The 14,375-nt window shown below is 36.6% G+C and overlaps 1 protein-coding gene across 5 annotated transcripts in view; it reads left to right on the top strand.

Moving 5' to 3' along the window:
* Atp2b1 (ATPase plasma membrane Ca2+ transporting 1) overlaps positions 1 to 13,863 on the top strand; it is a 125,396-nt gene extending 111,533 nt beyond the window's left edge. For 2 of the 5 annotated variants that reach the window (XM_045153531.1, XM_045153533.1), the window contains exons 19-22: positions 59 to 166; positions 2,139 to 2,321; positions 2,685 to 2,798; positions 10,624 to 13,863. In XM_045153531.1, the coding sequence (XP_045009466.1) occupies positions 59 to 166; positions 2,139 to 2,321; positions 2,685 to 2,798; positions 10,624 to 10,935 (717 nt within the window). In that variant the 3' untranslated portion in view covers positions 10,936 to 13,863. Of the gene's footprint in view, positions 1 to 58; positions 167 to 2,138; positions 2,322 to 2,684; positions 2,837 to 10,623 lie in introns of all 5 variants that reach the window. The other 3 variants (XM_045153534.1, XM_045153536.1, XM_045153535.1) reach the window with 3 other exon arrangements.
* The last annotated feature ends 512 nt before the right edge of the window (positions 13,864 to 14,375 follow it).

Raw genomic sequence — 14,375 nt, 5'->3', positions numbered from 1 at the left:
GAAGAATATTATGTTGTTGGGTTTTTTTTTTTTAATTTACTCTTGGTTTTTCCTCCAGATAATAATTGTGCAGTTTGGTGGAAAACCTTTCAGTTGTTCAGAACTTTCAATAGAACAATGGCTATGGTCTATATTCCTTGGAATGGGGACCTTACTCTGGGGCCAGGTAAACATCTTATCATTTTTTGGTTGTTGTTAGAACCTAAAGTGATTGTTTTGAAACTTTCTTATAGTGTATGTTCTTTAATCTGTTATGTTGCCTGATTCCAAGTTGTTTCTGTTTGGGTCAAGAAAGAGAATTCTAATACTTTTAACTTCTTTTTAGAACAATTTACAGCAGTTTATGAACATGATATATTTATAACTGGTTAGGATGACAATAATTCTATCATTCACCTTTACATTTTCAGAATAAACTTTTTTAATAAAAATGTAAATCTAACATACTTTATTTTTTTACTTTGTAATTTAATCTAAAATATACAATATGGAAAAAAATGAGCTTTGCTTAAAAATAATGGTATCTGGGGCTGGAGAGGTGGTTCAGTGGCTAAGGTGCTTGCCGACAAAGCCTAATGACTGGTTTCAATTTCCCAGTACCCACATACAGCCAGATGCATAATGGCACGTGCATCTAGAGTTCATTTGCAGTGGCTGGAGGCCCTGGCTCACCCATTCTTTCTGTCTCCTCTATCTCTACTTCCAAATAAATAAATAAATAAAAAGTATTTTAAAATAATAGTATCTGCAAAATACAGCCACAAAATGGCATTGTAGGAGATTTGAATACCTTAAGATAAGTCATAATGACATGTAGTGTTCATATTAAGTCTGTTTTTATTACTATAAAACCAGCTGATTGCCGGGCGTGGTGGCACATGCCTTTAATCCCAGCACTCGGGAGGCAGAGGTAGGAGGATCGCCATGAGTTCAAGGCCACCCTGAGTCTACAGAGTTAATTCCAGGTCAGCCTGGACCAGAGTGAGACCCTACCTCGGGGAAAAAAAAAAAAAAAAAAGCAGCTGATGGAACCTATACTGATGTGTCCATAAGTACAGGCTAACCTCCTACAGCAGATAACTTTTGTGAGCTGATTTATTATCATTCCACAAGTTAAACCAAACCTTCAAGTTTTATTTAGCTCATTTTTTTTTTTTACTTACGGTCTTTCTCTTAGCTGTGTTTCTAGACTCTTAAGCTTTTCTTACTCACTTTAAAGACTTCATATTTCGATATCTTTCTTTTCTCGAAGTAGGCTCTCTAGTTGGTACACATTTCTTTTTTAGTTAGCATTCTAATCCTCTCATAATGTTGTTGAATAGGGTGAACACAGCCCCACAACCTCCAAAACTTCTTATGTCAGGAAGAGGAAATGTAATACAGCCAATAGCCACAGGCTTAAGTTGATGTTGCCTGGTGGTGGTGGTGGTGGTGGAGGGTGTGTATTTTATAGAAAGAGCTCTGGCTTTAGTAGCCAGGAGACTTGGAGCATTAGTCATTCTGTGGACGTCATTTCCCTGTCTGATTTCTGTTTCACTTCTATATAATAAGATGGTAGGACTAGAACTTCTGCAAGCTGTTCTGTAGTGGTACACATGCTTATTTCCCCTCGACAAGACCTATCCCATAGCTATTGGCTGTTAACACTCATAAGCTAATACATATTTGAATCTGTTGTATTTGGTGTCATTATCAATGTGTTAATTCAATTGTACCTAGTTAAGTTTTATAAAAAATAGTTAATTACTTTCAATATAACCTTAGTGATCTCTGAATTCTTGTATCCTTTTATCTTTTTGCACTGATGAACTATAAGCATCCAATAAGACTACTTGCTATTTTATTTTATTTGAAGTAAATATAGTTAATAGTAGTTTAAATGGGAAATACATACTTACTGAAGTATGGTTATAAATGCTACTATGAATGTCTGTATTAAAATGTGAGAAGATGTCCAGGTTCATTCCTATGTAGGAAAACATGTTGTTCTTCACACTGAAGTCCTTTGTGTAGCTGAAAGGAGAGTCTGTCTATTCTGGACCATTCTGGTCAGCAGCATCTTGTTGCTTCCTGGGTACTGATAGGTGGATACTGTTGCTATTTTTAATAATACCTTAAGTTCTCTCCCCTCGTTGTAGCTTATTTCAACCATTCCAACTAGCCGTTTAAAATTCCTAAAAGAAGCGGGTCATGGCACACAAAAGGAAGAAATCCCTGAGGAGGAATTAGCAGAGGATGTTGAAGAGATCGATCATGCTGAAAGGGAGTTGCGGCGTGGCCAGATCTTGTGGTTTAGAGGTCTGAACAGAATCCAAACGCAGGTACGGGCCTGGTAGAGAGGCAGGAGAGCTGATGGGAGCTAGGGCTTCTTGCCTGGGGAAGAGGACATGTGCCTTCATAGCCTTCCCAACCCACAACATTTATTCTTTTGAAAAATGTACTACTGGTTGCTGGACCGAGTGAAACTTTTTTTTAACTGATTATGAAAGAATGTGTCTTATATGCCCCTAAGCTTTTTTCCTAGCTTCCCCTTCCCTTCATCTCAAAATGCTGTTCTTACCTATTTATCTGCTCTGTAAAAGTGCCTTTTTCTTTACTTTTTATATGTTGATAGATGGAACGGTCCTTTCTCTTGTTCTCTCTCTCTTGCTGAGCAAGCTGTCACGATCTCTGATTCCTTGCAGATGGATGTAGTGAATGCTTTCCAGAGTGGAAGTTCCATTCAGGGGGCTCTAAGGCGGCAACCCTCCATCGCCAGCCAGCATCATGATGTAACAAATATTTCTACCCCTACACATGTAGTGTTTTCCTCTTCTACTGCTTCTACTACTGTGGGGTGTGAGTGTGTGCTCCTAAGTGCATGAAATTAACATTTCCTACTTCACACACCTAACGTTTCTCATTTTCTCCTTAATGTTTAAATTCATTGTTCAGGCTTTTCATAAAGCTTTCTTTTTGTAAAGTGGATTGAGACCTCAGAGTGTTGTCCTTGTTGCTTTATTTCTTAGCGGGTTAAATAATAGGTGGAACAATTTGCAGCCAAAGATTAGAAAAGAAATTTGTGAGCTTGTCTCTGCTAACTTTTAGAGATAATATGGGGAATAAATTATCACTTGGAATTTGTGAAACTACTATAAATTTTTGAGTATATGCCTTTAAATATATTCTTACTGCATGGTTTATACAAGCATGTGATTTGAAACTGAGCTAAGAAAACCAGAAAATTGCATTTATAAAGCTAAAACTGTATTTAGCATGTCAACTTTTATCCTGTCCAATTTAGAAAGTAAGCTAGAAGCATGAAGAAAGTTCTTATTTATGTCACCAGTTGCCAGCCCTCCTATCTTGGATTTGATTTGCCTTGTTTTGTGTATATTTTAAGCAGGGTACCTGAGTTAATTTTTTATGATACTTATGTTGGTGGGTTTTCCCATTTATGTAATTTAGTTTCAAATTGCATATAGATAGATATTTTGTTGTTTCACAAATAGAGAAAGTGTGTTCTTGGTTAATTATTGACTCATTCCACGGTGTAACATCCATTAATTTGAGTAGAATGACAATTGTTCTTTTAGGTCAGTAAAGGTAAATTTCTCAAAACCTTATAAACCTATATGACTGTATTGTAAATTTTAGTCTTATGGCTTTATGATTAATTTTCAGTATATTACAGGCACTAAAAATATAAGTACAACCGCACTTCTATGCTGACATTTTTAAGGCTTAGACTAGTGTTAGAAACCTACCATTTCCCCTAACTACAGCCAGCCAGCAGCAAGCTGGAGAAAAGGTGAAGTAAGGGAACAGCATGACAGACTGTTTACTCTGCACCTGTTTGCTCACTGTTTTTACCCAGTGTATTTCACAGTGTAAAGCAGGCAGAAGAACTGTTCCTATTTTACAGGTGTGAACTCTGACTTGGAGATTAAATGACTTGCTCATGGCTAATAAGCAAAGGCAACATGGTATGAATGCCCTACAGAGAAAGTGCACTTGTAACATTAGGGTACTACTACGTGGGCAGATAGGAATCTTCCTTTGAAAAACAACTTGACTGAATGAAATGGTAAATGTAAATTGCTTTGTGTTTGGTGCAGTAGTGTCATTGCATCTTTCTCTCCCTGTGTGTGGAATTAGCACCGTCTGGCTTGTTGGGCTTCTTCCCACCCATCCCTGAAGGGTAGATGTTCCACAGACACATAGGGAAGCCCCACCATATTTCAGAGCTATTCCAGAAGCTGCAGTGTAGAGAAGGAAATAAGCAGTTGAGCTTCTATACATGGTAATAAATCACAGAATTTTTATTGAGTCCTTAAACTCCCTGGGAAGTCAGAAAATGGCCTGACAAAGTGATTCCCAAAGTAGTTCTTTATAACATTTGCTGGCTGTGAAGAGCAGGTCTGTGCAACAATAGTAAAAGAATAGTAAACCACAAGAAATTGTTAACTGTAGGATGGGGAATCAGTATTCATTTTCATCTCACAAGAAGTTGATGACCCGGGATGGGAAGTCCGCATTCATTTCCATCTCACAAGAAGATGGTGACCCAGGATGGGAAGTCCACATTCATTTCCATCTCAAAAGAAGTTTATGACCTGTGATGGGAAGTCCGCATTCATTTCCATCTCACAAGAAGTTGATCATTTCCATCTTACAAGAAGCTGATGACCGGGGATGGGAAGTCAGGGTTCATTTCTGTCTCACAAAAAAGAAATATTCTAAGACTTTATCTTTAGAGACCCCAGTCCTTCCCTAAAAAGCTAAATTTGAAAATGTTTTATGATACCTATCTTATTTCTTCATATTAATACATGTTTCGGTTCTGAACTATTTGAGAATAGCAGATACGACATTTAATTCTTACATGCATGCAGATGTGTCCAGCCTTGCCGTTGTGACATAATATTGTCATCTACAAAGTTTGCATTTGAAAACCATGCAAAGCAGTTACAAGTAAAAATCTCATAGTGTTTCAAGTAAGTTTATGATTTAGTGTTGGGCTGCATTCACAGCTAACTTTGGCCACTGGCTGGACATGCCTATAAGTTTAATCATGTATATAATCACGTTATATTATCACATATAAAAACTTAACACTCACACTGTATTATCAAGGATATGGTCCAAATTTATATTTCTTCAGTTTTCTTAAAAGTGGCCTCTATGGCTGTTTTGATGGAGGATTAAAGAACTAATACTGTATATTATAAGATCTATGCTGCATCTGTTCCCTGGCTTTTATTATTTTGACATGAACTTTTTGAAGTTATTCAAAACCTGGATTTAGGGTTTTGTTGTTTGTTGTTGTTGTTGTTGCTCTTGCTGGCCATGCTGGCCCTAGACTCAACATGATCTTCTCAGTGTCTCTGCATACTGAGATTTCCAGACAGGGACCAATGCACCCAGCCAAGACCATCCAGCCCTTTGATGAAGTGTCCTGCTTTGTACATTTACCTCATTGTTCCCTACTAAGGCATATCATGGTTAAACTTTTTTGATGTGTTTTGTGGGTGATATGTATTTTAAATAACTGACTTTTTTAATTTGGATGCTTTTTGCATGACCATAGGTATATCCTAGTCTAACTGTATTCCAGGCTTTCTATTAAATGTCCAGTCATTAATCCCACTCAGGAAGCAGAGGCAGGAGGTTTATGAAATTCATGGTCAACCCAGGCTACATAGCAAAATGTTGTCTGAAAAAAAAATTTTTTTAATCAAATCACAGAGTCTGTGTTTTAAGACACACACTCGCACATGTGTCCTGGACTCTTTTCTGATGTACAGATGTATATGAAACCTTGAGGTTCTGTACCCCTGTGGTCTGGGAAGTAGTGGCTGGCTTCACAAGGTAGAATTTGTTCAGCTTGACTTGGAAGAGTAGCAAAGGAAAGATGGTAACTGTTCCTTCATCAGTGTTTACTTTGCTCTGTATCCTGTGTTCTTGAAACGGAGGTGTCCAGGGACTAGATTATACCTTACTGATGAGGTCGTCGTTACATACTGGCAGAGTAGTTTTCTACTGTTAACCTTAAACTTCTTTGAACCTTGCTGGTGGAACATTGTCAAAAGTAGTACAGAATTTAAGCTAAGAAAATGTATAATATATGTATGGGGCATGGCACAGCTCTCTCTGACTCATTTAGAGCCCTTGCTTTAATAAGTAAAATAATAGTCTGTATCAGCCCTGTGAGATAATAGACTTGAAACACCTCCAGAGGATTCATCTTTTTCCTTATTTATTACCCAAGGTCCTTATTCTTTAAGGTCTCTAGAGAAAACATCCTCTCATTTTTCTTTGTTTATAAAAGTATTTCATCCTAATCTCTGTCTTCACAGTTACCATACTTTTTGACTGAACAACTAGCTAGGTTTCTGAGAAAGGAGAAATTGAGAGAGAATGTGGTCTTCTAGGCAAAGGGTTGGCAGACTCCAGCCTGTGGACCAAAATCTGTCTTGCCTCCAGTCTTAGGAAATGGATTTTTATTGAAACCTAGACTCACTCTTAGATTTAAGTTACTAATCACAGTTTTTTACAGTACAAGGGCAAACTTGAGTAGTTGTGACAGAGACTGACTCCAACGTTTACTATTTAGCCCATTGAGAAAAGGTCCTCCCAAAAAAATAATCTACATAGATGAGTGATGAGTAAATCAGACTTCATTTCTCAGTAATCAATTACTCAGGTTTGAAAACAGCCTAGAATTTTCTCTTAAACATCTTTTACTTTATTATTGTGGGTCTCACCAGCTAGCACATATGGTACAAATAATGATGAATACAAATTTCAGATGAGGACAATCTGTTGTAAAAGAGAAGTTATATAAGCTTGTGGTTAATTAATCTACTGCGGTATTTTAGAGCTGTCTTCTTTAGCGGCATGCTTTGGAACACAGTATTTATTAATCTTATCTCTGTCAAAAATTAGAACAGTGTTTAGAAGAACAGGTGTTTTACAGGGTATATGATTTGTTTTGATTTGTGTGTTATTTAAAGTTAATATGTTTAAATAGATAATCACTTCTGGATTTGCTTTATTCTATGTGTTTCGTGCAATTTTTTTTTTTCCTATTTAACAATATACTTGGTTAAAATTTTTCTGAACAGGGCCATTATCAAAGTTTTTCTTGCCGGGCGTGGTGGCGCACGCCTTTAATCCCAGCACTTGGGAGGCAGAGGTAGGAGGATTGCCATGAGTTCAAGGTCACCCTGAGATGACAGAGTTAATTCCAGGTCAGCCTGGGCCTGGACCCTACCTCAAAAAAAAAAAAAAAAAAAAAAAAAGTTTTTCTTAATAAGATAATTTCAGGAGGTATTGTATACATACTAGGTTTTAACTGGATATTAAATAGGAATTGAGTTTAAAGTGTAGGTAAATATGGCTTAGTTATCCAAGAATTGGAAATTAGTTACTTCTTGAGTTTTTGCTAAAATCCACTCCTTTGTAATCTTACCTGCCTAAAATACAATGTGCTGAATGACCCCTTTCCTCAGAGTTAGTCTTATGAAAATGTTTTCTGTGAAATGCGATAAAAGATAAGAGCAAGTATAAGCTAGTTTAGTGTGTTAACTTTCTGTTGCTACAAAAAAATACCTGTGATAACTTTGAAAAAGAAAAGGTTTATTTTGGCTCACAGTTTTAGAGGTCCCAGCACATGACACTGTTGTAAGTCAGCATCACAGTGGTGGGGCAAAGCTCAATCAAGAGAAAGAGGCCTACTGTGCCCTTTGAGAGCATGTCCACAGTAACCCACTGGCCTCCTGACATGGCCTTTCCCCTTAAAGATTCCACCACTTCCCAGTAGCACCACCTGAGGACCAGACCTTCACTACTCAGGCCTTTGGGGGACATTCAGTACCTGTGTCCCACCTTAGATCAGGAATATGATCTTACCCACTATCTTTGTAAGTAGACAGTAAAGCAGATCTGGTTCCGAGCTTCTTGGTCAATGTAGATTTTGCCATTTATACCTCATGTGAGAGAGTTCTTTGCTTTGAGACGTTGCTAAGCTGTCCTTGTGCTGGGTGCATAACCAATCACAGCCGATAGCTTAAGTGAAGACAGTGGAAGGAAGCAGTAACTCTAACTTGTGAATATTCTATTCTAGTAAAGATACAGAAAGCACGTTTGCATGCTCTTACCTTTTATTCACTTCTAAAGGGTCTGGAATTGAGAGTCCAGAACTGTGGTTCTCAGACTCTTGTCATTAAGACTGGCGTGATAAGTAGCCACCCACCCTCTCAGTCACTCAGTTTCATCATTTATAATATAGGTAATTTTTAGAACAGTATTTCTAATACCCCTTTGGTAAATTTTTTCATATAAAAAAGAGCTTCAGTTTTGACAACTGATTTCACCGGCGCCAATGTGTGTGTGCCCACACACCTGCCTCACCTACCCAGTACTTACCCTTGTGGGCCTTCACAAACTCACAACTCTTAAAGACATTTATTTCTTATAAGCCTTACATTTTTTCCAAATTTAACATTTTCAAAGAGTGGATTTATTTCCTCCTCTGATTCTTCATTCTTCCCCTTTATACTCAGACTGGTTTAAAAAAAAAAGTCTATCAGTATTACAGCATTGACTATGATACCAGCAACATAATCAGACACCAGCTTCATGCCATTTTGATTATCTATCCAGTTTGATGACTGTTCTCCTTTGTGGCTACAGGCTACTAACACCAACAGATTGTTTTCCCCTAAGAAGTTATCTTTTTTTTTTTTTTTTTTTGCTTTTCTTTCCTTATAAAGTCTTAATTTATACAGAAAATGTTAAATGAATGATGATTATGTCAATATACATAGCAAGAAATGTTCACATTTTCTATCTTAGTAAAGGGGATGGGAGCAAGAACAGCAGATTGAAATTTTGTTTGCTGTTATTAGTTCTTTAAATTATGAAATGAAAACATGGACTGGAGAGGGCTCAGCAGTTAAGATGCTTGCCTGCAAAGCCTAAGGATCTGGGTTCAATTCCCCAGTACTCAGCATACAGCCAGATGCATAGGGTGGCACGTGTGGCTGTCGTACAGTAACCGCCCCCCCAACAGTCCCATGAGGTGTACATGCCAAGGGTATTGCCTGTTTTACAGCTGAAGAATCCTGTGTAACCAGGGTTCCTCATGTAGGAAAGTGGCAGGTGGAAATCCATTTTGGCCCTGTGTTTGGGCCATGGTATATTTTTGGTATAAAGAGTTAATATTGACTAAGTCAGCCTACTGACAGAACATGGTAAGGTAGACCTATTGGGGGAGAGTACAGTTGGAGGGAAGCCTGCAGCCCTATACTAGACATTTTTTAAATACTCATTCCAATGTCCCTTTGAATCAGCTGATTCATTTACTCATCATTATTGTCCTTCTGGGGTGATTCTGGCCACCACTTGTTTCTTCTAGAATGTCAGTGCTGGTTACTTTCTTAACATTATGAATAAATTATATCTTCATTATTAAGTAAAATTCATTGGGATTAAAACAAAAGAAGCTGTACTTAAATTGATGTAAATACTCAGCTATTTGGATTCTGTCTTTTTGTTGTTGCTGTTTTGTTTTTGTTTTTCGAAGTAGGGTCTCACTTTAGTTCAGGTTGACCTGGAATTCTCTATGTAGTCTCAGGGTGGCCTCAAACTTCCGGTGACCCTCCTACCTCTGCCTCCCAAATGCTAGGATTAAAGGCTTGGCCACCACACCCTCTTCTTTACATTAATCTGAATGGGAATGACTGAGAGAGGCCTCCTGGCAGCACTGAGGAATGTCTTTGCCTTTGTCCTTTAGCCTCTTTTCCTTTGTACAGCAGATGAGACCACTGAGCAGAAAGAGACATTGTGGGCTAATGCTCAAGGGCCATTTACTAGAAAACTGAAAACCTTGTATCCTCTTGGAAATTTTTTCTAAGAATAATGGGTGGGGGGTGCTGTTGATATTGTATCTTTCCTTGAGAACTATAGTCATGGAGTTATGAAATCTGCTATAGAGAAAAACATAAATACAGTTTAGAAAAATGGCATATACTCAAATATTTATAGCTGTGTAGTAGCATTTTATAGATAATTTATTTGGATTTTGTCTTTATTTTTAATTTTTCATTAAGGGAGTAGTGGGTAGATGTGAGTTCTTGTGGCATTCAGCTTCTCTGCCTGGCTGTTCCATAGTCGGTGACACCCTGACTCCCAGCATGATAAATAATAACCCTTTGTGCCTGACTTTGTCTAGCTTTTTTGAGTTGTTTTGAAAATACATTGTTTTTTAATTTAAAGAAAAATCAGCTAAGCTTGTGTATGGTTAAGTTTCCATTTTGTTTTTTGTTTGTTTTTGTTTTCTTAGGGAAACATTACATAAATGGCTATTAAATTTTTAGCCAGAGACAATGAGACATTGTTAGTATCACTTTGAATGTACACTTCTTAATTCTTAGATTATGTGGTCTTGTTCTGTAGTGTCCTACTAAAATATTCATTTTTTTACAGTGTATTGCAAGTTCCACTGCATTACATGCAAATATGATTCACTCATACCTAGCTGTTTGTGGATTCAAACTCATGAATGAACCATTTTTTTTTTTTTTTTTTAGTTCCATTACTGGTGCACTGACATCTTTCTGTGTTTTCTGATGTTTGCAGATTCGAGTGGTGAATGCATTTCGTAGTTCTTTATATGAAGGGTTAGAAAAGCCAGAATCCAGAAGTTCAATCCACAACTTTATGACACATCCTGAGTTTAGGATAGAAGATTCAGAGCCTCACATCCCCCTTATTGACGACACTGACGCTGAAGATGACGCTCCTACGAAACGCAACTGCAGCCCTCCCCCCTCGCCCAACAAAAACAACAACGCCGTTGACAGCGGGATTCACCTTACAGTAGAAATGAACAAGTCTGCTACCTCTTCATCCCCAGGAAGCCCACTACATAGTTTGGAAACATCACTCTGATTGTACGCTGAATGTTAACACACTAGCTGCATTGTAAAGAAACAAAATGAAACTGAGTCTTTTCACATATTGTGACGGACAAGATAATATTCTTGTCTTTGGACTTCAACAGAAGACACACTTGTACGAATGTAGATTTATTTTTTTAAAAAACAAAAAAGCAAAGCTTTCTGCCAGACTGAGGGTGCTTTTTTGGGGGGTGGGAGTAATGAACTGACAGATAATCAGTAACTCAGCAAAAGTGATGTGTGGATCGGCGGTGGTACCCACAGATGGTCCATCCAGAGCAGTTTTAACGGAGCTGTAGTTTATCTCAGTCCTGGATGGGAAAGAGGGAGGAGTGAAGCTGGGCGAGACAAAAAGCCTGGATCATTGAGTTGATACTTTAATTTCTGCTGTTGGCTGTTAATAATTTGGATTATTTATGTTTATAAATGATACAGATCTGTTTACAAGGTTTGTAGATACTTTTTTTTGTTCCTGTTCATAGATGGGAAGCTTCCTTATAACTGATGCAGAGAAAAATTAGTCCTTCAAATACTGCTGTATTTTCAGGAAAAAAGGGGGTGTTTCTATTGAAACTGTACTAAATTTTTGCCTACAATTTACCTTGTTAAATATTGTAGATAAATTGCTAATACTAATAGCCAAATAGATAACACTAATGCTTTGTTTAAAAAAAGAACAAAAAAACAAAATGAAACAAAAAAATGAGCAGTGGTGTTCTAATGAAGTTATAACATCTGTCCTAATTAGTTTCTTAAATACATTTACTACTTAATGGTTTTGAAACAACTGTTTAATTTTTAAAATTTTTGAAAACTTGCTAATAACATTTTGTTCAGAAATTAGTAGATTGTTTAATGCAGGACATCAACTACGTAATGAAAGATGCTTGAAATGCTTTTGTTATTTCAGGCAAATCAAATTAAATCAAACTACAAGAGAACCTTAGTCCTTTTTGTTTTTGTCTTAAATGTGTTAGTTCAGTGATGTCTTGGTGAACTGTGAGTGAACTGTATTGATTTTTTTTTTTCTAACAAATCTTTAGAGACCTTCATATGGCATGAGGGCTGTTGGCATTTTGAAAAAGGTTCATAAGTAGAAGCATACATGTTTTCCTTTTGTTTTTGAAACTTGTTTGTAAACATGAATAAATATGCCCTTTTATTAAATAAATACACAGCAATGTTTTTTTAAGACATTTCAGCTTCTTTACTCAATTCTGCATATATAGTATATCAGTTTGGTCTCCTAAACCATAATTGGAATAAATTTCAAGATGGTAACAGCCCCATGAAATACTGCTATAGTTCTTGGCAGTAATCTAATAGATGAGATTGAGAGAATTATCACAATTTTGACACCATATCTTCATAGAATTTAGTTTGTCTAAAATAGTCTCACAGTTTTATAAAAAGTAATAACCACTATTATCTTTGATACAGTTATTTTGATTCTTAAGTGGCCAAATAGAGAAAAGGATATTGTATGAAAACGTAGAAAAGCTTCTGAACCAATATATTTAGATATAATAATTAACAATGTGCAGGAATACCCATCTCTAAGTCAATTGGATTCTTGATCTCTCTGATTCTTTCCTGTCTGCCTTCTTCCCTGTTTACCTCTTGTCTTTACCCCGTAGAAACTGGCATTGTTTCTGGGCCCAGATTTCAGCAGACATACAACCCTCAGGCTGACACGAAGTTTACGAGGACTACTACATCCAAGAGTGCTGACCCAGCGAAGCGACATTTAGTTGACGGTGCTTGATATTTTTTGGGTGTGTGGGGGGAATTTTTTTTTCTCTCCGTCATTTCTTAGAAACACATTGGCTCTGTCGCATTCATCTTTGTACATTTATGCATCAGGTGTTTGTAGTGACTCATACTGTAAAAAGAGGTCGCATGATATGCTGGGAAGCATCTTTAGACTAGGAATCAAGACCTGGTTTCTAGTCTTGATTTTTGCCATTACCGTGCTGCATGATCTTGGGAATATTGCTTACCCTGAAGGAGGGTGGTGGTCTAGACTCATCCTGAAGAGCCCTTCATCTCTAAAAGTTAACCCTATCTACTGAAGAAGCCTGTGAGGCATAGGGACTAGAGAAAAGGGAAATGTTTTTCAGTTTTCTTTTTTACTTTGGTTATGCTTAAATATGAATGTAATTACAAAAGACTTAGGAGTGCATGTGCTTTGGAGGATCTGTATTGAGCTTTCACAGTATTCATTTTTCAACTTAAGGCAATGGCTTCTTACACCAACTCTAATTCATAAACGGGTCTTACGACATCCATGAAGTAGTAGGCAGACATGCTTAGTGTGTATTTCTCTTTGAGACACTGTAATTTCAATCAGAAATTTCCAGAGCATTAATGTAAGTAGAAAAAATAATAATAAAACTGCAAGCAAGCTATTAAAGATCATGGATCCCATTATATAGTATATATAGCTGAAATGAGCATCTGTAATTTAATCACTTTTTCTCTTTGATCCTCTAACCCCCCCTTCCAAAATGTTTAATTTTGCATCCCAAATGTTTTTAATCTTTGTATATTTTTTAAAAATCCTTTTCTCCTCGTCATTGCCTTTTTGTGGTTGTAAATAGACTTGTTGCACTTTGAAGATGAGTTACTCCTTGTCATCTTGCAAATATGTGATATGGTAATTTTCATAACAGATGTCAGTTTTGAACCAAGAAATGGTGACTTGTTTATAAGAAAAAAAAAACTGGCTTCATTTCTGTGAAATTGCTCTTTGAAAATTTCTTTTACCACGTGTAAGCCAACTGAGATACCGTGATGGTGTTGATTTCTTTTAATGATGCTTACCATCTATTTTAGCCACTGAGCCTTTGATTATTTGTCTATTTGTAAAGTTTATTTGTCTTAACTCATTTAATAAATATACTGTTTATCTGTTTCTGAATGGGGACTGAGCTTTTTGAATATCAAAATTGATTTGAACATCATATTTTGGAATTACTTTTTTTTCTACTTGAGAGTTTTAAAATCTGATTAATGAGAATTCTATCATATACTTGGAATGTAATGGTTGTAGTGCAGTGAGTCAGTGTTCTTTTATGCATGATCTTGCCTCTGAAATGAAAGTGGGTCTGTTGCTCCCCCTTCTACCCACAGCTTTAACCCTCCTAGCACAGTAGATCATTTCTGCAATCCATAAAAGTATAATATTCTGCTTTTAGAACAGATTAGTTTTCCACATTAATTATGAATATATTTTTTATTAAATAATCCAAACTTGTCAGTAGTAGTTATTTGAACTCTGTGGTGAAGTAAAGTAAGATTGCCCTTGGTTGGTTTTTATAATAAATTATTAACATAAATTAACAATTTTGTTGAAATGCTGAGTCAACATTAAATGAGTATGGATACCATATTTTTGATAGTATAAATTATTAAGTATAAATACCATATTTA

This window comes from Jaculus jaculus, chromosome 6 (assembly GCF_020740685.1).
Source record: "Jaculus jaculus isolate mJacJac1 chromosome 6, mJacJac1.mat.Y.cur, whole genome shotgun sequence".
NCBI classification, from domain to species: domain Eukaryota; kingdom Metazoa; phylum Chordata; class Mammalia; order Rodentia; family Dipodidae; genus Jaculus; species Jaculus jaculus.
This window is presented reverse-complemented; position numbering and strand designations above follow the sequence as displayed.